General features: G+C 51.9%; 6 protein-coding genes across 6 annotated transcripts; 1 reads left to right on the top strand and 5 right to left on the bottom strand.

The window, feature by feature from the left end:
- Positions 1–59: 59 nt before the first annotated feature.
- On the bottom strand, positions 60–1,010 carry LOC100904533 (uncharacterized). Its single transcript, XM_003747983.2, has 2 exons — positions 922–1,010; positions 60–763 (listed from the first exon to the last, which is right to left on the bottom strand). Exons 1-2 carry the CDS (start codon positions 957–959, stop codon positions 433–435), a joined length of 369 nt encoding a protein of 122 aa, XP_003748031.1. The 5' UTR covers positions 960–1,010; the 3' UTR covers positions 60–432.
- Positions 969–2,173, bottom strand: NC2alpha (negative cofactor 2 alpha; the record flags this gene model as incomplete). The annotated part of the gene is made up of 4 exons (XM_018641243.1): positions 1,975–2,173; positions 1,704–1,776; positions 1,298–1,391; positions 969–1,104 (listed from the first exon to the last, which is right to left on the bottom strand). Coding segments are annotated over exons 1-4 (345 nt in total), but the record flags the coding sequence as incomplete, so codon positions are not given.
- A 2,655-nt stretch (positions 2,174–4,828) lies between these two features.
- LOC100902286 (uncharacterized) lies at positions 4,829–7,207 on the top strand. Its single transcript, XM_003748045.1, has 6 exons — positions 4,829–5,035; positions 5,421–5,533; positions 5,967–6,663; positions 6,763–6,815; positions 6,887–7,063; positions 7,157–7,207. The coding sequence occupies exons 1-6, from the start codon at positions 4,960–4,962 to the stop codon at positions 7,205–7,207; spliced, it is 1,167 nt and encodes a 388-aa protein (XP_003748093.1). The 5' UTR covers positions 4,829–4,959.
- A 571-nt stretch (positions 7,208–7,778) lies between these two features.
- Positions 7,779–10,880, bottom strand: LOC108864868 (zinc finger protein 497). Its single transcript, XM_018641242.1, has 7 exons — positions 10,863–10,880; positions 10,501–10,564; positions 10,268–10,389; positions 10,075–10,144; positions 9,872–9,970; positions 8,524–9,105; positions 7,779–8,419 (listed from the first exon to the last, which is right to left on the bottom strand). Exons 1-7 carry the CDS (start codon positions 10,878–10,880, stop codon positions 7,779–7,781), a joined length of 1,596 nt encoding a protein of 531 aa, XP_018496758.1.
- Positions 10,881–15,884: 5,004 nt separating this feature from the next.
- endos (endosulfine alpha) lies at positions 15,885–18,415 on the bottom strand. The gene is made up of 4 exons (XM_003747982.2): positions 18,294–18,415; positions 17,014–17,118; positions 16,787–16,903; positions 15,885–16,583 (listed from the first exon to the last, which is right to left on the bottom strand). The coding sequence occupies exons 1-4, from the start codon at positions 18,306–18,308 to the stop codon at positions 16,425–16,427; spliced, it is 396 nt and encodes a 131-aa protein (XP_003748030.1). The 5' UTR covers positions 18,309–18,415; the 3' UTR covers positions 15,885–16,424.
- A 990-nt stretch (positions 18,416–19,405) lies between these two features.
- LOC100904246 (protein DBF4 homolog A) lies at positions 19,406–22,925 on the bottom strand. Its single transcript, XM_003747981.1, has 7 exons — positions 22,825–22,925; positions 21,478–21,690; positions 21,117–21,326; positions 20,869–21,003; positions 20,315–20,480; positions 19,985–20,175; positions 19,406–19,867 (listed from the first exon to the last, which is right to left on the bottom strand). The coding sequence occupies exons 2-7, from the start codon at positions 21,688–21,690 to the stop codon at positions 19,784–19,786; spliced, it is 999 nt and encodes a 332-aa protein (XP_003748029.1). The 5' UTR covers positions 22,825–22,925; the 3' UTR covers positions 19,406–19,783.
- Between the last annotated feature and the right edge of the window lie 693 nt (positions 22,926–23,618).

Genomic DNA, 23,618 nt, shown 5'->3' with positions numbered 1-23,618 from the left:
CCCCTGCTCGCGAGAACCCTCCCAATCGATAAAAAAAAATGCTCGGGCTGCTGCGTGAACAGTTTTATTCTAGCCATTCATGGTACCATTCATAATCCTTGAGTAGATTACTTGCTTCCCATTTTGAATCAACCGGGCATGTTGGTTAGCTACTCGTTTAGGTTGTTGTGACTTGTCCACAACGTCGTAGTCGGAGTTAACTAGACGCACTTCCTCGAAACGGACGAGAGTCAAAATGTACAGGGGTCCCGCTCTCGTATGTATTTACACAGTTTATCTACATCGGGTGGCGGCTTGATTAGACTACAAAACCCTCGACCATCGCTCTATCTACATGTTGCATTTCAGCGTTGATGCACAACTACTTAGGTACCGGTTCCGAGCCCGGAATCGGCTAGGAGCAACTTCCCCCGAAGCCTCGCTCTCTGTTTCTCAGGTGTCGTAGTCGTCATCTTCTCCTTGACATGTGAGTGCCGGTGTGATGGGATACGTGTTCCCAAAAACGCCGTAGCTACCAGGAAGGTTGGCCGCGTAGGCGGCCTGTTGATATGACTGACTGTGCGACGTCTGTGAGGAGTAAGGAGAAGTGTACTGAGAGTGCGCTTGCGGTGGGAAAACACCCATGCCGTATTGTGACTGAGAACCCGGTACAGGAGGTGGGATATACGACGGTAGAACGTTATACGGGTCGCTCTCGTGCACGGCGGCCATGTCTCGCTCCGACGGCGAGTCCACGCATCCGTCGTTGTTCCGTCCGTGCTCACTGCAAGAGAACGAATTTCAATGAGCAGTCTCGTCAACACCCGACAGATCTTAAAGATGCACACTCTACGATCCGGCAATCGGGGAAACGGGATCGAATGCTGAAAAAACTCCCATGGCAGATGCCTCGCCATAGAATTATTGAGTCTGAGAACCTACCCCGGAGTCGGCCTCGTTCGCTGTGGTGGAGGTTTCATTGATGGTGGAGCTGCTACGGCTGCTTGGAGCGGATTGTGCGTCGATCCACTTGATTCACCTTCTTCTTCCTGCGTCACGTCGGGTATATTGGCGACGGTTTCACGCAGGAAGCGGAGACGCGGATCCGCTAGGATGCTCGCTTTCCTGTATTGACATGAAAATCTAATCATCTCCTGGTTGGAGGAGGGATTCGAAGCGAAAAACTCCGGTCCTCTCCGCTTGAGGAACAGGTGGAGGTCGACCCACGGCCTGGATCGGATTAATCGAGATTCTCACGGACGATAGAATTCCAAATACAGCAAAGGACATTACATAAGTGCCGGATAGGAAGACTTACAGGTGGGCCGGTGTCAGAGTCCGAGCGTTTCTCGAGCGGGTGACTGCTTCTGCTTTCCGAACCAGGGACTGCACAAATAATTCCAGCGCTCTAGCTGCGGGTGAGAATTCCGCGTTTAGAAAACAGATAATCCACGAGGCCGAGAACTCCAGTAGAAGAGAAACCGGTTGTCAGGCATATCCCGCACAGGGCACCGTCAATCCACGAGAGAAACTCGATGACATGAGGTGTTTCAGACGAGCAATCGCTTGTAAGCAGTCTCGTAGGATTGAGGGGAATTCCTCTTGAAGAATCAACCCCTACTTCCCCCTTGGCATCGCCCAGACGGAATGTCACCATTCCGCCTACAGCTGATTGAGGCGCCAAGAATTCCGCTCAATTCGAGAAATTCAAAAGCTTTCCTTACATATGATCACGGGCACGGCAGCTGCAACTTTTCCGATCTCCTCGTCCTTCTGCATGATCTTCTTAATTCGCGCCTGCCAAATAAATAGAAATCGATCGAACTTCTAGGAAGATAGCGCTAGAGCCACCAGAGCTGTCGGAGGTCTGACTCTGACCGTGACTCCGTTGAGAATTACTTCTGGCAATAGAATAGATCATAATGTGGGCGCTGAAGTGATTCTCAGCTCCATGGATTGAAATGAAGCACATTGTCTCTCGCCAGAATCACTTACCGGGGCAAATCGAGCGTTGTATTTCTTCCTTTTGTTCACCATGGTGACGAACTACGGATTCGTGCCCGAGCTCTGAACACAAACTGCAAACCTTAGTTATCGCGGGAACGTTCTCTGCGGACTAGATCCTGGGCTGTGTTCGTTTCCCTCCTGACTAGTTGTGCTCCTGTGCTGTGTTGTTAACGCCGCTACCTTTGTTGGCTCGATGTACACAACTCTTCCGTCGTCTAGAGCTCGGAGGGGTCGGAGTGTCGGCGTCATCTGGGATCACTGGGCCAGGTTTCCGTCATTTAAGAAAAATGAACGCTCAATAGACTGCGGAAACTCTCAGGATGGGTTGGACAGATGAACGGCGGTCTATTGAACTGCGGGACATCTCGCTGAGTGAGCGTCGAGAACAACGTGTGTGGAAGCCATAGGAGACTCCATCGGGAGAACGGGGGCTACGGGCTACTCAGAGAAGTGGAGAGTCCTATCCCCTCTCGCGTGTTGGGAGAATGATGACACTGATTCGTGCAGACGATTTTCAGCGAAGCGGGCGGTGAGGAGTGGAGAAATCGAAGAAACGGATGCCTAGCAAGAAAATCTATCGGGCGATTCCACGAACCCACAACTCGGAACTTCGGGACCGAGGGTTCAAGGAGCCTTCCGATGGGAGACTCATCGCTCCTGAAGGAAGAGGACGCTGTGGTATCATCGAACTGCAGAGCGCATCGTCGTGAAAGCGGCTCTCAAAACTCGTTTGAGGTGAGCTTCCAGCTCGTAGGCAAGAGGACCTGCGATGCCTCGCTGACATGATCTCAAATAGACAATGTCGAGGTCTTGGAATCATCGAGCCGCGCGAGGGCAAGCCGAATCGGCGAGCCGGCCGATTCGGCGCGGAAGATTCATCGCAAGAGACATTTGAGCGCGGAAGATCATTCGGCCCTCAATTGATGAATATTGAATTTGACAAAGTGAAAAATATGATCGCCCTCCGGACCCTTATATTTCGAATGATGGCCTCGCCCCTCGGTCCGGGACCGAGAAAGTATCCTGATGACGAGATGGCTTGAAGCTCGAATAGGGATATTGAGGGCCGTGACCATGTAGCCCACGCTCCAGCTCGATCCAGGCCAGGCGTCGTGCTCCGCTTCCTTGAGGTCGTTCTTGAACACTGTCTCACTGTTGGACTCCCGTGATTTCTGTTGGAGGCGAAATGAGCTTTGAGGGAGGAGGGCATTCCGGATCGGTATCCCCTTCTGCCTCACCACGCGGCCCGCCAGCCTGGACGTGAGCTCGGAGCAAGCAAGCAAGGAACCAACGGCGATCGAGTTAGAGAAAACACCCGAGCCCACCGTCGACTTGCGAAGGGTGTTCCGAGTCGATACGGTGGCTTCCGACTCTGTAAAACTCAGAAAGCAGTAGAAGACTCAAACAAATCAATTACCACTCTCCAGAACGATAATCCGACAGGTGAGCTCTATGCAAAAGAAGGAGACACAGAATGCGTACGGAGAGCTCAAACGAAGTTCACTCGGAAGCTTGACCATCATCATTTTCTCGGACGGCGTTCGAGAGAGGATGATCATATCCTGAAACTCGGAACGGTTCGTTCGAGTGAGCTTCATCAATCCGTAGGCTGGAGCGAGGATATCCTGTTCTTCCCAGTGACATGAAAGTCATTTCTGTCTCACAATGAGTCAGTGCGTCGTTCGATTCCTGCTGCCGGCAAAAAAAAACAGATAACCGGCTCTGAGTGCGTTTACGCTCTGGATTCGTCCTCAGAAGCAATGTAAAGGGTGCGTACCAATTTGCGCGGTCATCCCTTTAGAGCGTAGATCGAAGGGTGTGCAGATCTGCAATGAGCGCACCGCGAATGAAGGGTTTTTATGAATTTTATGCTGCTCTTCCGGCATACCAATACAGCTGACGGCTGGCATTACTCTCCGAGAATCTGTGTGAGGTTCGGCTATATGTGATCCCGAGGAGCACGTATGAAATTCGAACACAGCTGGCGTGGAATGCGTGATGTCACCGAAATTTTCCTCATGATCGGTGATGCTGAAATTTCGACCTCGAGCGGCGCGTCTTCTCCCCGCTCGAAACTCGAGTGAGCTCCCCCTTCAAGGAGACGAGACCCGCAGGTCTTCTACAATTTATCGCCACATCGGCGCGAAATATGAGTTACTTTGAGTGATCTCCAAGGAAGTTTACGCTCTCGTAATCAGATGAAAGCTCAGCAGCTCTGATCCCGAATCGGATGCCGCAGATTAGAGCATGAGATTAGAGATTCTTGAGGCCGCTACGCCCCAAAAACGAGAGAGCCCTTCGAGGACCACAGTCCCTCCTCAAGAAAATCTTCCTGATTTCAGAGAACGTGTGACAAATCGAAAAACATTTTCTCGCGGTGTCAGGACCCGTCACGGGACCGCGACGTCTTGGGAAGCAATTCATTTGAATGTGGGGATGCATTTCTCCAGCAGGGATTGGGGGAGAGAAAGGGTCCCGACTCCAGACTAGGTCCCAGAGCTCGATGACCTCGAAAACCCGTTCAACTCCCGCACCGCGCGAATACCAACGGTTCCTGGCTTGATCCTCCATTATTCCTAAGCGCGACATCAACAAGCGATGCTCGCCGTTTCTATCGAGAGCTATGCCACTCCCGGAATCGAGTTCGAAAAGGCCCTGACTCACTCAGTCGCCGATTTCATGTGAAACAGTCCACTGCGACAGAATTCTCTTGATATGATTTTATTGCAATCAAATATTCCGGATTAGCGCCGAGCGGATTGCCGTGTTTGCTATGCCCTGCTCTCCAGAGAGGAATGTACACGGCTCCGTAATCGACCAAACGTCATTGTTCTGTAGCTAGGAAGCTCATTTTCGAACGACCCGTGTTTCAGAGTACAAGCGAATCATTTGGGACCTCGTGCGAAGCCGGGATCTGGGATTCATTTTCTGACATTTACCCTTAGGAGGTGATCTGCGCGATAAAAGTTCTTCATGGGACCCCGGGATGCCCTCGTCGCTGGGTTGGTTCTCGTGGCGCATTTCGGTCTCTCCGTGTGCTCTGAAATGTGTGAGTGTTGAACTCGGTGTTTGCAAGGATCGAAACAAGCTCATTAGATATCTGCGCGACCCCTTGAGAGATGGCCAGTGGGGTAGCACCACACAGGTATGGCATGAGAGAGCAACACCGCCGGCATGGCTCCTCAGAAGGTTGCTTCGGATTACGACGAAAACCCCCAACGTCCTGGACCGGACACCGCTCGTTTCGTCCCCTGTGGGCGATCACGATCCACGTGCTCCGGTCGATCTGAAAGCGCTCCCCTGCATATGGGGCGTCCGCTCGCTATGGATAGATATCGGAGTTTTTCATAAGTCTCCATTGGATAAACTTCCGGACACCTGTGGGTCGAGATAAGAAGTCTGGATGAATATATTGCACCGAATTCTTCTTACAGCTTGTGCTGAGCAGCTCAGCTGCCTAGTACCGATCTGCCACTTGGATTCGATATGTGTATCTACCAAGGATATCGATGAAACCATAATGTTCACCGTGACACCCGAGAATTTGGTAAGTTCAGTCGGATACTATACCGATAGGCTGAGAATCACTCTAGATATCCAGTAAGACCAGGCTGGATTGCGGATTTCTCAAGCTCCAGTGTATTCCCGAGACGAGAGGGAGAGAGGGGAGAATTATTCCTATATCCGCGGGGGAATGGACTTCGCACCGGCCAACAGACGGCCCTATAGCAACCCGCAGGATTCAAGAAGGATGATCGAAGGATACCCGAGACTAGGAGGACTCTAACTCTGAATGCCATTATTTTTTTAATGCCTGACGCCGAGCTGTGTACCTGTATTACATTCTGATTCTGTCGGGAAGCGAGCTGCGAGAGAAAATGGGAAGAGCTGCCTGTGCGGTATCGTTTAGGGAAGAGATCTCGTAGGCGATGAAATTCTGAGGATGATCGATTCGATCACGAGTTTCTATCGATTTACAGAATGAAACCATCGTCGATCAGGTACAGCGAGTTCTCATGGCGAGCGCTCTTGAGTCGCTGGAGCCCGGTCCGGGTCCCGAACCCACGGGTACGACATCAAATCAGCCGGAAACGACGAGAGTAGTAGCCACCGGAGAATCGAACGGTTCAACGGTATGGGTCTCAGATGCCACGAGTGATCCGAGCTCTGAACTCACGACCCGAGTGGCTCCGATCATGTCCACCGTCAGCATTGCGTCGGACCGGAAATCGACATCTTCGGCGGAACGCTTCACAGAGACCGGAACAGAAACAGGAGCAGACGCGAAAATTTGGGGACCTCTGAAGTCTACGACGCGACCAGAATCTGAGTTGGGAACGGCACCACAGGCAGAGTCTTCTTCGGGATCGAGCCCAGATGTCGAGACCGAAGAAGCCCAGCAGCCGATAACGATGACCGGGGCAACAATCCGTTCTATGGAAGCTCAACGAAGTACGGAATCGCGGCTCGAAACTTCCGCCGGGGCCGGAGCATGGACCGGACAAGGATCAGAACCAGATGGAACATCGATCGATCCCACCGTCGATTGGGAAGAGTCGATGAAAAATCGAGATAAAATCAAAATTTTCTTCCTCCGAAAAAGCGAGAAAATATCGGCGACGCTCAGAACAGCGTGGAATCCCATCAGCATGGTGATCTATCTTGGAACAGACAAGGGTAGGCGAGCATGATCGTCTCCGGCACCTTGACGATAGCTCGATGTTTTTACGAGACGAGAAGTCCCGGTGGCTATTAATTCTCTTATTCACTCATTAGTTCTCAGGAAAGCCGAGATCCCGCTTGAAGGCATTCAACTCAGGTCGCAGCAGGTGATTGACGACTTATTAGAAATCAAGCCTCGCGTTTGCTGACATTTGAACTCAAGGAGCAAAACTTCCAGGCTATCGATCGAGATGGGCTCCTGAAGGATTTGGGCATCCAGATCGGCGTCCATCAGCCCAAGACGAGCTCGAAGTCGGGCGCTGTCATCACGCTGCTCATCGTAGCACTAATGGTCACGGTCATGATCGGTCTCGCCATCCGATTGAGTCCCGTGGCGAGGAAATATTTGATTAAGGTTCGCGAAAGAGTATTCAATCTCCTGAGATTGATTGTTGCGATTGGAGTGCGCTCCGGGGTTTCAAGCCTGATTCCTTTTCTTCTCGACCAGGATGAGAATGCGACTGAGGCTCACGAAATGGGGAGCGTTCAGAGCGCCTGATGCAGCAGGGCTGAGAGTCGGTCGGCGAGAGCTTCGCGGTGTATTGATGATGCGAAACCGAGGTTGAACACTCGTAAGAGGATGATTGTAGGATGATGGATTGCTACCAGAATCGAGTCACTTCCTACGGCAAGGGTTCGTCCCCGGGGACGTCATCGGCGTACCGAAACTTTCCAGAGGCCCGAGACGATGATGAAACGACGGATGGACTGCCTGAGAGATCTCATCGCCCGGCGGGGAAGGCTCTAATTATTGGCGATCGGAATTCGCTGCGCCCATTCTTCCATCGTCCTGTATGATATATGGAAAAAAATACAGAGAGCCCGCTAGAAAGACTCTTGAATCAAAGTATAGGGTCTCGGTGGTCCGAGCATTGATGTCCCGAAGAAAATTCACGGGATATCTCTTTCAACGACAATAATTTTATTATCACAGTGTGCGGCTGTGGCTTCACAGCAATCGCAACTAGCAGGCTTCGCATGGAATCAAACAATAACAGCTATCGATAGTTATATATTAAGGCTGCGTTGAATATATTAAAATTTGGATATATAAAATTAACACTGGAAATCTACCTAGAATGACTCTGTCTGAGCTCGTGTTGACTCTGCATGAGCTCTGCCAGGTGTTGCATCCCGTCGTTACACTGTCTGTGGAACTGCAGCTCTGTCTGCGTTCGGAATCGACAGTCACATCGATCGCAGAGGAACGTTTCCAGCTGGAGATGGGTGCGGCGATGTTCCAGGAAATCTCGAGGGCTGAAGAACAGCAGCCTGCACGATGTACATTGGAAGGATTGGTTTCCCTCGTGCCAGCCTCGATGAGCTGCGAGACCGAAGGTGGAGGCGAATCTCGCCGGACAGAGGGGACAGTCGTACGCCGGCATCTCTCCGAGACTGGAAACGTTGCCGTGATCTCCCGGGGGCAACGACGCGAGGCACCCATGCTCCGCTCGATGCACGATCAACTGATAGTTGCTCTCGAAGGTGATTCGGCAGCGATGACACGGGAAGACTTTGTCCGCTAGATGCAACTTGAGGTGCTCAAGGACTGTGGGCTCACTAGGCAGGATCATGAGGCACTTCGCGCAGACGTTTGGCGTCCGTCTGGCATGGAGCCTGAGGTGCGAATCCCAGCCTAGCACGCTCTCGAAGGCGCAGAGACAAACAGGGCAGTCCCAGCGGTAGAGACCTTCTCTGGCGGGAAGAGTGTCTGCAAAGGAATTTTCGATGAAGCGAAAGATCGATCAAGATTCTCTTGAGCTTGTGATGCATTCGGAGGCTGAGGGACGTTGTATGTAGTGATTTTCAAAATACCTTGCCATGAGGGTGGAGATCTCGGAGCACCCATTCTCAACCAGCTCCTAAACTCCCGCGGGCCCTGTTGGCCGTTCCCCTCGCCGAGAAGAGGATCGAGTCTGACTTGAGGGATATAGTCCGAGAGTGGATCCTCGCTGCTCATTTCCCCGATTCCTTCCCCATCCAGGCCTCCGATGAAGGTGATCCTGCCATTCCGCTCGGCTCTGATCCGAGCCTGGCCGACGCTGCGATGTTCGGGGGCGACAGGAGTGCGCTGTTTGGTCTCGGGGCTCTGCTCGGAGACATCTGCTGGGGCCCCGCCGTGACTGGCGTCTCCGTTCGCCGTCTCACTCCGAGGTCCTGCCGGAATCGGTGCGTCGCAGGTGGCGCTTCCGAGGCCCGGCGGCGAGGGCTCCTCGGAGGCGTCGTCTCCGGCGTCGCCCTGATGCTCATCGCAGCTGAAGTATTCGTCTCCACTGGAGTCGAAATCTCCGTGATCCACGCCATCCTCGTCTTTATCTCCATGGCAGGAATCGTCCTCGGCAAGGCAGTGGTCGTCTTCGTCCATCCAGTCGTCCTTCTCGTCCTGCCAGTCATCGTCTTCATCGAGGTCACTCTCCTCGTCTTCGTCGAGCTCACTCTCTTCGTCGAGCTCACTCTCTTCGTCGAGCTTTATCTCTTCGTCGAGCTCACTCTCTTCATCGAGCTTTATCTCTTCGTCGAGCTCACTATCTTCGTCGAGCTCGCTGTCTTCGTCCTCGTCGAGCTCGCTGTCTTCGTCCTCGTCGAGCTCGCTGTCTTCGTCGAGCTCGCTGTCTTCGTCGAGCTCGCTGTCTTCGTCGAGCTCGCTGTCTTCGTCGAGCTCACTGTCCTCGTCGAGCTCACTATCCTCGTCGAGCTCACTGTCCTCGTCGAGCTCACTGTCTTCGTCGAGCTCGCTGTCTTCGTCGAGCTCACTGTCCTCGTCGAGCTCGCTGTCTTCGTCGAGCTCGCTGTCCTCGTCGAGCTCACTGTCTTCGTCCTCGTCGAGCTCGCCATCTTCGCCGAGGACCTCATTGTGGCTCGACGCAGTGAGAACCGCTGGGAACCGCTGAGCGAGGAGCGAGCGGGTGTCACTTTCCGTCATCGCGCCTCTGCTTTCTGCCCCCGGCATCGCGGCGGTCAGAGTCGATGCCGATGTGGATGTCGGTCCTCCTGGGGCAGGCCCGATGTTCTCCCGATGTGGAGTTCGATCCGACATGCGACTTTCATCTGCGAACATGTTGTTGCACATTATTCTCTCGGACTAGACTATCACCAGCAATTTTATGAATGTCGAGCCGACAACGCGTATTCGTATTCGGCGAAGGCTTCTTGATGCGCGTACCTTCGCATTTCTCGAGAGCAGCTTCCTTCTGCTCGACAGACGAGATGTCGGACAGGGAGGCTACCCCTCTCGTTGAGGACTCTAGCTCCCTCATCTCTTCTGGGAAAATGATGGAGACTCTCTTAATTATCCACCCGACTCCACGAAGTTCCCACGAACAGCAAATCGACTTCATCTTCAGCAGTAAAGATATGATTAATTACCTTTGAAGCGCTGCACTTGTTCTGGTGTGCAGCCACCGAAAAGTCGCTCGTAGACGAAGTCTACGGGATCCTGTCAGAGAGAAGGAAAAATTCTGAGTCATGCGGATGCTTCATCCCCTCGCGGTCTCATTAGCTCGAATTTCAGTGAGGGGATATCCCACTTCCCCGACGCCAATTCGAGAGAATCACAAACCTCATCAGGGTTTGCTCGGGACATGTGTCCCCTGGTCTCTGATGAAGAGGTGCTGGACCTCTCGTCTGAAATCTGCCCGAGGAGACTCCAGTCGCTGCTGAAGTCACTTGACGGAGAGTCATCTGCACGAAGGAAAAAAGTCATGGAAGAAATTACTCTCTCATTGTATTTCTGTGTGACTGCTGTCTTGAACCGCAATGGTGAATCAGTCCAGGAAGGTCAATGATATTTACCTCTGGATGAACTCTCCGCGGCAGATTCAACCTCTTGAATTGCCTTGCCTCCGTCCCCAGAGTTCTGAAAAAAGTTCGATGAATGAGTGAAATCAAGGCAAGCCAATGCAGAAGTCCCTCTGTCGAGCGGGAATTCCCGACAGTCCGAATCTCCGCCATGATTCGGCAGTGATGTTCCATGGTGCTGTAGGGACGTCCTATAGCCAAAGCACGACATCCGCTGTGCGAGGGCTCATACAATCTGAGCTTCCGCAAGATTGGGAGCACGCCGTACCGCTCGTAGGGAGAGCCTCGGACAAGATCGTCCGAGATGGCAAACCTGCCGGATTCATGAGCGCACAACAATGCCCTACAAAACTCACCGATCTTTGTGAGGCCATACTGGATCGAAGATATGGAAGAACGCTGGGAATGGAAGCCTCGGACGATTTGGGCTCCACAAGATGACTCTCAATCGTCTAACCGGACCTCTTAAATGAGGCTCGAGAGCTCGAGGAGAGAATCACGCTAGCGTCAGCGCCCCCTGGTCGCAAGGTTTGCGCCTATGAACGCTTTCAGCGGAGAACATCATTAGAAATCCATCTTACTAGAGATTTTGACTTGACCGCCGACAGCTCGACTCGGTGGTGCCACACTACGACGGCGCCCATGAGAGGGTTTTCCACGAAATCGGTTGATCGGAACCATGCGTCGGGGTTTCGTTTCGCTTAGTTTAGGTGCCGGCGGTCTGCAGTGCCCTAGGGGTTCACCCTTCACTACCGAAAGGATGCACTGCGTGGGCGAAACGCGGGATTGCTCTCGTCTTCATTGATTCCATTCGTAGCTCGAGCCGGACCGAAAACCGGATCCTATGCGGCATCTGAGGCATCAGAACGATTCCAGAGCGTGATCTCCTTTCGTGAGAAATGAGCTCAAGGAAGAAAATGCCCCTCCGTGAGGTTTCCCTACGATTACAGCCGGAGGAAAAATTATTCATCGAGGCCACGATCAGGATCCTCATTGACAGAATTTATGGAGGGGGCTTCTCCCACCATCCGGAGGCACCCAATGTGAGACTGCGAATCATTTATTCAGTAGATTTTGTCTAGCACGGTTCCGTCTACTAATCCAGACCAACACAGATTCGGAGTAAGCCCCCCAAGAATCATTTGCGGACCACCTGAATGAGATTGTGGACTCTCTTCACATGTATCTCATTCTCCGCATGTTATGTCATCCACAATCCCCATCGATGTGATCAGGAAGTGCCACAATCCGACCCAGAGTCAACCTACGAGAAGAATGAACGAGAACTCCCCGGAACGAATTGAGTTTCTCTTCCTTCCCTTATGATTTCAAATAACTTATTATCTCAACTCAATTATCCAGAATCATCAATCACCATTAGAATTGTCGAGGATGAGCTACGATCATTTTTATGGCATAGGCAGTGGTGAAGCCAGCTGGTGTGGCGCCCTGGGCGGATTTGAGATATGCCGCCTTATCGGGAGCTTCCTCGGCCCCACCGAACATTGCTTGACCAAGTTGGCGCTCTCTTCACATGAGTATCCGTATTTTCCTAAACCCATTCGATTTAAGCAGCGTCGCGTCGCTTGACGGGAATCGACTTCAGGAATGACCATTCTTCTAGTCGCAACAGTCGAAGACTGCGCCTCCCGGAACCTGCGCCCAGGTCAAGAAGCCTGGTTTGCCTCCCTAGCTACGGCACTGTGCTTGGGTTCGGACTAAGTGCGCATTGGTCAGAAAAGCTAGACGCTGATCAACTATTGCTCCAGAGCAGAAACCATCTACCACTCCGAAAACGCCTCGTCCGACGGAGAGCGATGACCGTGCGATTCTTGGATGAACGAAAGAGTGAAAAATGAGCGATCAAGCGTCGCGTCATTTCGAGGAAGCAGTCCGCCCCGGCTTCAGCAGTGCGCTCCGAGCGGCGATCCTAAAACCGTGAACGCGATTTCCGCTAGAACGCATGCTCAGCTGGCGTCGATATCTATTCATCTTACAAGGCTCGTTAGTTGATTCTACAAAGTACGAACCCTCCCCCGTCGTGCGGTCCATCTGTGTGCCCAAGAGCTTTTGAGCTCGAGCACATGGTGTGCGAGTGTAGGTCGGACGCACGAACGTATTTTCTTTGTCGGCTCTCGAGTGTAGACGGGAATCGAGGGTTGAGAATCACTCGAATCGATAGGATCGGAAGGTTGTGATCAACTATCGCGATCCTGACGCGGCTCCGGGCAATACGCGCATGTATCCCAGTTGAGCGCTCGGTAGGCTTTCATGTCGAACCATACGCCTTAGCAATTGCGCGATTGTCGACCGAGTAGATACAGCTCGAACTCCAGAAATACCGATTTTCCTTGGCTCTTCTTCACCTGCATAGGTGGGCTCACAAAGCTCGAACCACGGACCTCAAAGCTATCCGTGGATTCTGTAAAATCAACCCACGGTTTGCTGATCGTTGGGAGGCTGGATGTCAGTAGCATCTTATGGGGACTAACCCGCACTAGTCAATCGAACATCAACGAGCCCAAGACCCGATAGATAATAATCGATTGCGACCTGGTCGGAGCTGAAAAAATTGGTTTGCGCAAGGCTTGGAACACGATGCAGCATGCGTGAGCGAGATCGGGAGGCCCGAAGGTTTCGGAAGCACATAGATTGAACGTCCGAATCTCCGAGAATCAGCGGCAGATGACGCTTCAATAATATCTCGCGGCTTTCCAGCGATTCCTATCAGATCAGCAAATATGGTTAGAGTATGGAGGCGAGGATATCGCGCTGACGCTCCAGGAGGCAGGCCATAGTCTCACTACTCCTATCTTTAACGCATGGCCCGATAATCACCCTCCGGGGAAACCGCCGGCGGCTATCGGAGCTCAGTGAGAGATGAAGGAAGTATCTCGTTCCGGACTTACATTAAGCGGGGAAAACGGAAAACCTTATGTTCCCTATCTTTCGGAACACTTGTTGACGCGGTTCAGGGCCCTCATCTCTGAGAGTGTTGACGTCGGCGTCGATGCTAAGGACCTGAATTCGAGGTTCGATATGAGAACATCGATGTGCGTTCCCTTCAAAAGTTGACGATTGGACGGGTTCGGCCCCTAGTCGAGAATCGCAGCGCTTAGGAGAGCTTTGCATCTTCGACGATTCTGGATGCCGTCCACGGTGGCGATCCGGAACTCCCGATTCTGCGTGGGGCGGATCAGTCCTCGTTTGCATTTCCGATATCGGGGAATAGGGCAATAGATCAATGTCCCTACACACGAATCATACTCATGATCATATAGAGTGAAATATGTATCTACTACTATCTATATGTTCAAGAGGGCTGGTGCAACAGCAGCGAAAATTCTTTCTCGCAACTCTTGAATTCTCCAAGTCCCACATGACCGAAAATCGGAGTTCGGGGCTGACCGCATGCCGACATCTGGGGTGTGGATCTCGATCTTATCCCCCCTGCCATTGAGCCTCATATTCATGGGAGGTACGGCCCATCTCCCCAGTGTTCCTGATACCCCGCGTCAGACGAGAGTCTCGATGCGACGCCAGAGTGTCAGAGATGGCCGATGTCACACGTCGCTGAAATCCTCACTCCAAGTTTAGGTTACATTCGTCTCCGCTTCCGGGCGGTCCATTGTAGATAGATCTCCACTTACGATTTCTTGCTCATCCTGACTCAAGTAGGTCTTGAGCTTCATTGAGAATATCAGGCTCAGAATTAATGCTTTCTGATTTCCTTCACCCTCAGCTGGGAGGAATGGGTCCTGAACTTCGTCCTCCGGGCTTCCTCTAAATGAGGAATTTCTTTTTTAATTTCTCGGAGGCGAAAACTCGCGGGCAGCTCTTCCTCAGAGATCCGGATTTATAGAGCTGGAAGTCTTTGCTGCCCCGACAGAGATCGACAGTCGGAGTCGGAAGCTTGATAATCGAGTGAACACCATTCGATGAGTCAGATCTCGTCTGTAAACAACCCCATTAGTCATCGATAGTCGACCATTCGGCAGAAAGCAGCCAGCTTCGATAGAGAATCGGAAGTGCCAATTTCGCGTGAACAAACCTGTGCTGAGGAACCGCCCCCGAATTCAAAGGGGTATGCTTGATCGTGTGAATCTTCTTTATTGGATTGTATTGCTGGATCGTGTAAATCAATGAAAACCATGAACCCGCTTCGAGAGAGAGTGGGTTTAGTGAATAAAAGTCCCAAATCACTACCTGTCCCCTATCACTCCTCCTGAAGCCGCAGGAAGGCCCGGGCTGACTTCAAGACGCATTCGTCATATGAAGACCCTCGACGTTCCAGTCGTACGAGCGAGGAGCTCGCTGTTGCAGTCGGAGGATTCCGTCAGCTGCCCAAGCGATGCATCTGCCCCGCAAATCACTGGTCGATCCGGGTGATCCTCCGTGGGGCTTCCGAGCGCTTCCCGCGGGCAATCACGATCAAACTAGATTTCGATCTAGTGAACCGAAGTATATCCTCATCATATGATGATGAATCTAGGATATTATCTGACCACATGATGTAATTCTCGCGATCACTCTTCTGTCTGAGAGGATAACATGCTTGTTATCTCTAATACGTACCAGCCTTTCGATTACGAGCCTCGATTCGATTCACACAAGTCTCGATCTCGGTAGACTCCCCACGCACGGATACAATCGTAAATTGAGGTTTGGCTCTATCGGAAACATGCGGAGAAACAATCGATGAAATCAGGACCGAGCGGAAGCAAGCTCCACAAGCGATTCCATCATGCTGCGGGAAGATCTCATTGCTGTATCGCTCCAGAGACCCTCTGCTCGGAGGCTGATCTTCTCGCTAAACATCGCATCATTCGATTAGAGGTGCGAATTCTGCCTTTGTTTAGGTTCTTGGTAGGCTGGACTATCGATAAGGAAACTTTCGGACTTCTTTCGAAGCGTTTCGTGCAGACCCGTTCAATCGCCCTTTGTACGGTGGAGCGTGAAGGTGAAGGATTCGAGAATATATGTTTATCGAGATGGCTCGTGAACCTCAGGATCATTAGTCATTCGTGTGATCTTCATGGAATGAGAGTTTCTCGTGTCGGATTCATAGCTCACGTCCAGCTGAAATCCTCAACCATACGGCATGGCGGCCGAATTGTATCACCATAATCGACTACGATCTTTCTGGCTAGCGCTCGGTGAGCCTATGCCCTGAACCTAGAGGATATGCTCCGAAGCGTGGGAGATGCGAGCTCCGAGCGAAAACTCTGAACCGGTCGAGATGGAGAGAAATGAAATAAGCGATTGATCACTTAATATTCATTTATTACAGTCTGACTCATTTAGTGAGCAACATCCTCCTCAATGACAATGGTGATCACCTTTGTAGTATTTATTTACATTTACACACCAAATATGGATGGATCGATGAATAACTGCAAGACTTCTAACGAGCTTTCTCCCCTTGCCGTCTCTTTCACGTCGACTTCGAACTTTATTGGTCCGACCGCACCGGGACGAATACACGGACGGCAGAGCTGCGTCAGAAAATGTGGTCTGAACTTTGGAATGTTTTCTAACGGAACAGAGCCAGCCCCTGTCTACGTCTCCGGCGCTATTCACGGCCTCACACTCCACGGCCTCACACTCCACGGCCATCGTCATCATCATCATGGGTGCCGTCGAGGCACATATCCCATCGGATCATCTCGTCGTCTGATTGAAACGCGCAGCAGCTCACAGGACCTCATCTCGTCGGATTCGAGTGCAAGGCTTGCATGCAGGTTCGACGGGGGAAGGGGTATCGGGATTTGGTCGAGTCATTGTCATATTTGTTCGAGTGGACTACGGAATCTCTCGACAGTCTATCCAACGATGACGAATGAAGAAAGTGTCTTTGACTTCGTCGGGGACGGGCAGAGCAAGGAGAACGGGTGCGGAGGAATAAAATGTGCAGATGTTTATTCGGCAGCGGCGCTCTGCTCTAGCTGCTCGTTTTGTGTGGCTAAGGGAACGTGGGGTGTAGCCGATTCCTCGGCCAGTTTGCTCTGAGAAATTGAGGCCTTGCGTTGCTGCAGATGAATGCTATCCACCGTTGGTATCGGGAAAGTCGGTGCCGCCTAGAGGGAGGGAATGAGTAACCATATTCTTTCATGTTGTTCAGAGAATGACGGTATGCGTCGGAGACATATTTTCCTTACGGAAGATATTTCTGATGAACAAAAAGTTGGATGCAGCTGAGGCGGAGAAGCCTTCAACTTCATCTAACACTAATCGGCGATAGACTCCAAGAATCCTGCCCGGGTGATGACGATTCACTTACCGGAGAAGCTTGTGGCGACTGAGGTGTCGGTGCCAAGGGCGATGGGTGCGCAAGCAGTCGGTTCCGACCCCCGGCTTGCTTCTGCATATTATAGTCCCCGCTGTCGAAATATTTTTGCTGAAATTGGATTAGAATGAGGATTGAAATTCACCGGGATGGCTCAATGATAGGATGAATGAAGGGGTGGATCCAGCCATCCACAGAATAGTTAAGCTCCGATGACCTACCCCTCGATTGAGTTTCTTCTGTAGGAAGCTCGACGGTTTTATGTGCTGAGGATACTTCTGCATGAGCTTCGCTTCCTCACGCTTCTCAGCGTCGACGAGGTTCGTCTGTTGAACGTTATGAATGCGTTAATTTCATCGCAGAAAACTCCGATTGCGCCCCATTGAACCCCCCGAAGAGTTCCCCAGCAGTCCTCGGACGCCCACGGGCGCCAGACTCCTCAACTACAATGACGTCCCTCGTCCTCCGCCGCTATCTCGTACGTGGCCAGCATCGATGGAGGGGAGTTCGGCCTTTGCCGACACAGAAGAAAGGCCTGAAGAGAGCTCCTCGAAAGCACCTGAATCGGGCACAACAGCCATCCCTCATGAATATTTCAGACTTGTGCACGCCACTGAACCTAGCACGCCGACGTCTTCGCAGTGTCAAATTCCGCATCGATACGTATCGGGGGTCAAAGAGTCAATCGAGTCTGAACAGAGTTCCAAGTCCGATTACCGTCTTCATATAGCGCCAATGACGCGCGACGCCGGCATCGATTTCGATTGCCGGTCTCTCGATATCCAGCCAAGTTCCGCTAGTCGACGATTATTTGCCAACATGTGAAAGCATCTAATCTATTTCCTGGATTTGCGCTTATGGATCGATGATATTCGCTGCCAAAGTATTTGCCAGAAGCTTCCAGATAGCGCTTCAGAACGAATTCGCTACTCAAGAAACGTTGAAGTGCGGAGCCTTTTTACAAGTACCCCGCCGGTTTACAGCACAACGAGACGTTGGAAGGAAAACTTGTGCCGTGCCAAGCTACGAACGGCAGAGCATGGAGATGGCCCAAGGATTTCTTCCGAAAATAGCGCAGTTGCTCTGACCCTGCCCGTAACGGACGGGAGCGGACCAATCCAGAATCAGGATCTGTACAATCAACACGCGCGTTGCGATTTCTCAGCTTCTGCAATCGCGCGGAGCTCCCACGCGGGGATCGCCTAGAGCGACAGAGGACAGTCAGCTAAATCGAAGACGTCTTCCAAGTGACGAGTCAGAATGGTGTCCCTCTTGATCCCACGCTGGCTCGGAGCCAGCGTGACATTGTGATTTCGTACAATCCTTTCTGGGAACACCCAAAGTACCTCCTGCTACCGATTCTTGACATCGCAGCGGGGCTGCAAAGCTCGCTGACATCTGTTGTGTCTTCAATCTCACAACGGTTTGACCGCGCCATTTCTAATATTTTAGTGCGTTGGCCGAACGAGGGGTTCGGGGACAACTATCGTACTTTTCTCACCTTCTCAGCTTCCATGACGAGCCTGGAAGCGTGTCAAGCAGCGATTCCTCGGATGAATGGCCGGAAAACAAAAAAATTCAGTCACTAACGTCCTCCCGATTTGGCAACAGAGTGTGTGACTGGTTTCGGGGCTCGAACGTACCACACATCACCCACCAAGTCGGAGCCACAGAGTACGGACGGCGGAATGAAAATCTGCGAGCGCGCGAATTCAGCGGTGATTCGAAGATTCTCGTGATGCTGGAAGCAATCGGAAATCGCCGGAGGAGCACCCTAGCATGAATTCGCCGCACAGCGCGGCCTTCCACGGGGGTGTTAGGGAAAAACACAGACTTCTTATCAGTGCCACAGCTAAGGCGGTCACAAAGTCGTATGGACGACGATGGGACAGCTGTCCGACGAGGAGGCGCGCTTTTTTGAATTTTCGTGCGCACGGCGAGATTTTCGGGAGCGATCGCGAAGTTTTTCGTGGAAAAATTGAAGCACGCGCCCCGAAGGTCGGGTGCATCCGGCGCGACCCTACGGCTTATTACCGTGCTCACGATACAGCACAGGAGAGCGGGGCGGCACGTCGGCATATCTGACACCCCTGGAAAGATCTCCATGGGAGAGCAGCGGCGATGCGGAGGGATGTACCATGCTCGGAGACGTCCATATTTTGCCACCTCTTCAGCCTTTGTCCCGGAACAGCTTTGCGCAGACATTGGGCGTCGTGAGAAGTGTCGGGAACGTTCGGCGGAGTATTGGTGTTCTTGAAAGCATTGAGATCGGGCCAGCTCCGAGCTCTGGGCGAGACAGATCGTTATTTGGGCTATGCCTCAGCATGAATCACGTCGCCGACGCGATCTCCGAACTGCGAGGATCTCTACCGGCTCAGGGGGAAGAGATACGGTTTGATCTCGGTTTCAGAGACGAATACCGGCGCAGATAAATCTGACAACCGCGCTTGACTCCTGTGGGGAGGCAACTGAGTGAAAAAATCAAAAGGATGATAGCATTCGAAGGAAGCGATATCTTGTCCTCACTGCTATGCGTGTCCCACACCCCGATCGAGCGACTTCCAAGAGAACCCCCCGATTCCGTTTCAGCGCAACGATTGGTCTGCCTCTCACATCATTAACTCTTTTTATTGAGTTACTCTGAATATTTACAACATGATGAATCTGATGTCTCGCGATTCCACAGACGAAACTTGAGCGACCTGAAATTGACGAAGCGCAACCTTCGATCTCTGGGTAGCCCAGGAGTCCTCGGTCACTCAGTAACAGTTTCCACCTCGTGAACCTAACGACGGCTTTTTGTGATAAGATGATTCCGGACCCCTCAGGTGTTTACGCAACCGCGGCTGGCCCAGAAGAGCTTGATACTGAAGCGACCGCGGGCATGACTTGCGACGCGGAAAGTCCAGCATTATGCGTGCGTTATTCCTAGCAACAAATATGAATTGCGATTCTCAAGTCTGCTTTGGCAAAAAGCTCCATGAAGATGTCTCACACTTCGACACTGGGACTGACTTCCAGCCTAAGCACGGTTCTTGTATTCTTTGGTGATCCGCCCGTCAAACTGTCAGAGTTCTGGAAATCGCGGAGGAAACGATTCATTATTCGAGTCGAGCTCTTTCGGGAACGGGTTGATGGAGTTATAGAAAATACATGTGGTGATGAATTCATCAAATCGGCTGCAACCATCACCTCGAGAAAATCGTTCTGGAATTCCCCGATGAATTTCTGTAGGTCCCTAGAAGAATCCGACGAGGCGCGAACATGACCCGGAGAGCTCAGATGACTTCTGAGGTTCGAGAAATATTCATGACAGATTTCACAATACTTCGACTTCGATTCCGCTTGTTTCGACTCCGCATTCCTTTTGCGCGACTTTTGTCCTGAAAAATATTCACAGCCGCTCTTTGAATCGATCAGAGTGGATACTTGGAGAGTATCGAGCCTTTTGGGGCGAAAGTCTCAAAAACGACTGGGACAAATACTTTCAGAACATGGATCGGAATCGAGATCGATACGTACTTGAATCGACTGTTGTTGTCGCCTTAGCGGTGTCAACTCGATTTCTCCTGGACTCGCTTAAGCTCTCTCTCTGAGCTATCTGATCTTTTTCTTCAGCAAACGGACTGATGAGTACGCCTCGACCCGATGGGGTTTGCATAACTCTGACTCTGGGATAAGTATCTTCCTGCGGAATAAATGTCCCTCAGCGACCAATGTGTTGTCGGTAATCGCCAGATTTACGTAAAATCCCCGAAGAACCTGCACCCCGACGACCGACCCTCGAGCTTCGGGGCCCTTCGTGCGTATCGTGCATGTCTCGAGAAAAGGGGTCAGATTTCAGAGCGGTCCGGAGCGGACGTCGGCGAACTCTTCGAGTCCGCATGGCTCGAGGCCCCCATATCGACTTCCCATAAGCATTCCCAGAAGCATTGCTTCAAGTCCTGCTCCAGCCGCGGAATTTTCAGCAGGTCTGCGCCCGATCTCCGGCGGAGAATCCGCTCCCGTTCGCGTGCTCTGAGAGGAGAGAATCAAGAGCTCAAAGCCCGTTAACTGAAAGACAATCAAATTCTCACCTTGAATATTTTGTAGAGCGGTTTATATTGTTGGCGCCGGTCTTCGATTTTGAGTATTTCATGACCTTCGAGTCGCGTTGATTTGCCAAGGTGGGACTCGCTTACAACTTTCCGCAGGGTATTGCTCGTCGATGACTGCGTGGAGAGAAGCTCATCAAGCAGATGATTCAAGCAATCGTTTGTTCACAGAGGTTTACAAGTTTCCCGCATTCTCCTTCCCTTGAATGAAGTCAAACTGGTGCTCTCACCCTTTTGAGGGAACTGGGCTCGTTCGCGGGCTGATATTTCTTCATCAACTTCGATACGCTCGTCGAAGCCGTTCTGATCGACAGCATAGGGATGTCCCATTGTTTGCATTCTTGCACGACCGTTTGCGACTCATCGGCCTTCTTCCTCGCTTCCTTTTGCTGAGCGGCTTGCAACAGAACTTGCGTCCGGTTCAGGAATGGTGTCCGTTGCTAAAAGAAGGGTAGAACTCTAATCGATCGCCGGAACCACTGTATTCACGTCACGAGGAACCAAATTCAACTGGAACTGGATGTCCATGACGAATGTGACTCTCGCGTTCGTTCCATACTCCGATCGATCCCGGCTATAGCTACTACTCACTTTCGTCGAAGTAGCCGCTAGAGACAAGAGTCTCTTGTTCGCTTCATCGACCTGCTTGTCGGTGATGACGCACCAGATGTCCTTGCTGAAGAAGGTTTCCACTCGAGCACCTAACACCTCCAGCTGCTCCCGTAGTTTCAATACTGGAGCCTTTGTATCGAGGAAGACTAGTTTGCCTCTGAGAGGCGCAGACCTCTTTGCCACCGCCGGCATCTGCGACGAAAACAGTCCGTAAGACCTCATGACGATTCGAAACGAACCCCCACCGATAAAGAATCGTACATAGCAGTCGACACTGGATCGAGGCGTGCAAATATTCTCCTTTGGTCAGTGTCCATGGGAGAAGTCAGCTGCACATCTTACGACGAGCCGGATGTATATATTTTTTTGTTGCGTCAGCGGCGCATATTTTCGTCTAGATTCGGCGGATTTTTTGGAGGGAGTCTCAGACCTTCGACTTTCCCGATCGAGCCCCCCGACAATCATCCCCGTACGGCAGGGAAACAGGGGTCGCCGCCCAATGCACAGAGATATATCAAGCCGATCCGGCGAAACCTCGCGGCGCGTTTGGAATCGAAGCTCAGGATGATTGGTGTGCAGTGTGGACATAGCCGTATTGTATGGGATGAGAAAAGCACAGAAAGTATAGTCGTGAGAGACTTCGAAAGAAGCAGTCAATTCAGGCCATTGCGTAGATAGGTGAATTGCGGTACTGATCGGATTCATCCCATTTTTTCGGTCCGAAGCAAGGAAATCCACGGCAAGGCGGTCAGAATCAACTCAAGGCAAGGTTTTAGATCGGGGAACCTCTCGGAAAGAATGTTCTCTCGCGTCATCTCTCCGTCTACGTCAGCTGTGGATATCGAGTCCCGCGTTTTCGCTCTCGCTCTTCTTGAGCCACGCTCGAGTCCTCGAGGAAGACTCAGTGGACTTCCATGAACTCTTTGCGTCCGCATGCCCGCACGTGAATCCGGAAGAACATAATTTCCCTCGAAATTCATCTGATCGCCTCGGCATGCCTCAATCCTTATCTCTGGAAGGAAGATCGTTCCTCCCGGCATTCTACGCCGAGCACCGTCGCCGGTGACACAATTCAACATGTCTGGCATGTTCGAGCTCGGAGTTCGGCGAAAAACTGATTCCAACGGCCCCATAGTGTTTCCCCGACAGCTCCTGCTTCGATAGACTAATCCTTCAAATTCCTGAGGGTTGTCTTCCGGATGTTCGTCCCCAATCAGTCACAATCGGGTGGGCGCAAAACGAGAAGCTCAGAATTGTGTACCTAGGAGTTGCCCTGCACCGTCACTATAAGCTCGAGCACGGAATTAGGTTGGCCCGAAGTCATACCTTTAATAAATAGTCACCGGTTCCTACATATCTGTCATGGGGAACGAGTTGAAGTTTCACTGATTGTGAAACAAGCCACCGCACAAACACAAACTCAACCGCCACAGTCCGTTGGATGCTGTGATGGCAGCCGGAGAACCCCTCGCCATCTGGTTACCCTCGCCATCAACAACAACAACAAATGTGTCACGTCGCGGAGGCGAATTCATCGTCCGCTCTACCGGGCACGAGGAGGGCCCACGCGGATGGAGCGAGTTCCTCACCGGGGAACTCGGGGTTTCCTCCCTATTGTAGGACCGACGTGATCGTGATCTCTTTCGACGCTTTTATCTCGCTAGCCTCTTCCATCGATGTGGATCCACCTTCTCCGTCGAGACGGGTGCAAGACATCGAGAGACTCTCGCCAGGGAGAGCAGCTGCGCCTATGGCTGGCTCTCCATGGATGTCGCGTAGGCTCGGATCTAGTGCGACCGGCGTCTTATCTAAGCGGGATGTCCGTGTATCTTGGTTTTCCTCCAGACGGGTATATGAATCTCGACGCCCGATAGAGACTTCCGTCATTTTCCTGCCGAGCAATTCACGATACAATCATGATCATTTCGGCTACGATTCTCCAAAGTCATCGAGGCGGAAAATAATCGAAGCATGCCGTAGTAGTTCTGGAGAAACAGCGTCGAGCGTGTCACTCGCTTTTCTTGTTTAGATAGCCGCGAATGAGTCGGTCGAACTCTCTCCCACGAATGATCATGTGGGAGACCCACGAACACGCAAGTGTTTCGCGCAGCTGCTTTCCG

This window comes from Galendromus occidentalis, unplaced genomic scaffold (genome assembly GCF_000255335.2).
Source record: "Galendromus occidentalis unplaced genomic scaffold, Mocc_1.1 scf7180000077527, whole genome shotgun sequence".
Taxonomy (NCBI): domain Eukaryota; kingdom Metazoa; phylum Arthropoda; class Arachnida; order Mesostigmata; family Phytoseiidae; genus Galendromus; species Galendromus occidentalis.
The sequence above is the reverse complement of the archived record's forward strand: the minus strand, read 5'-3'. Positions and strand labels throughout refer to the sequence as shown.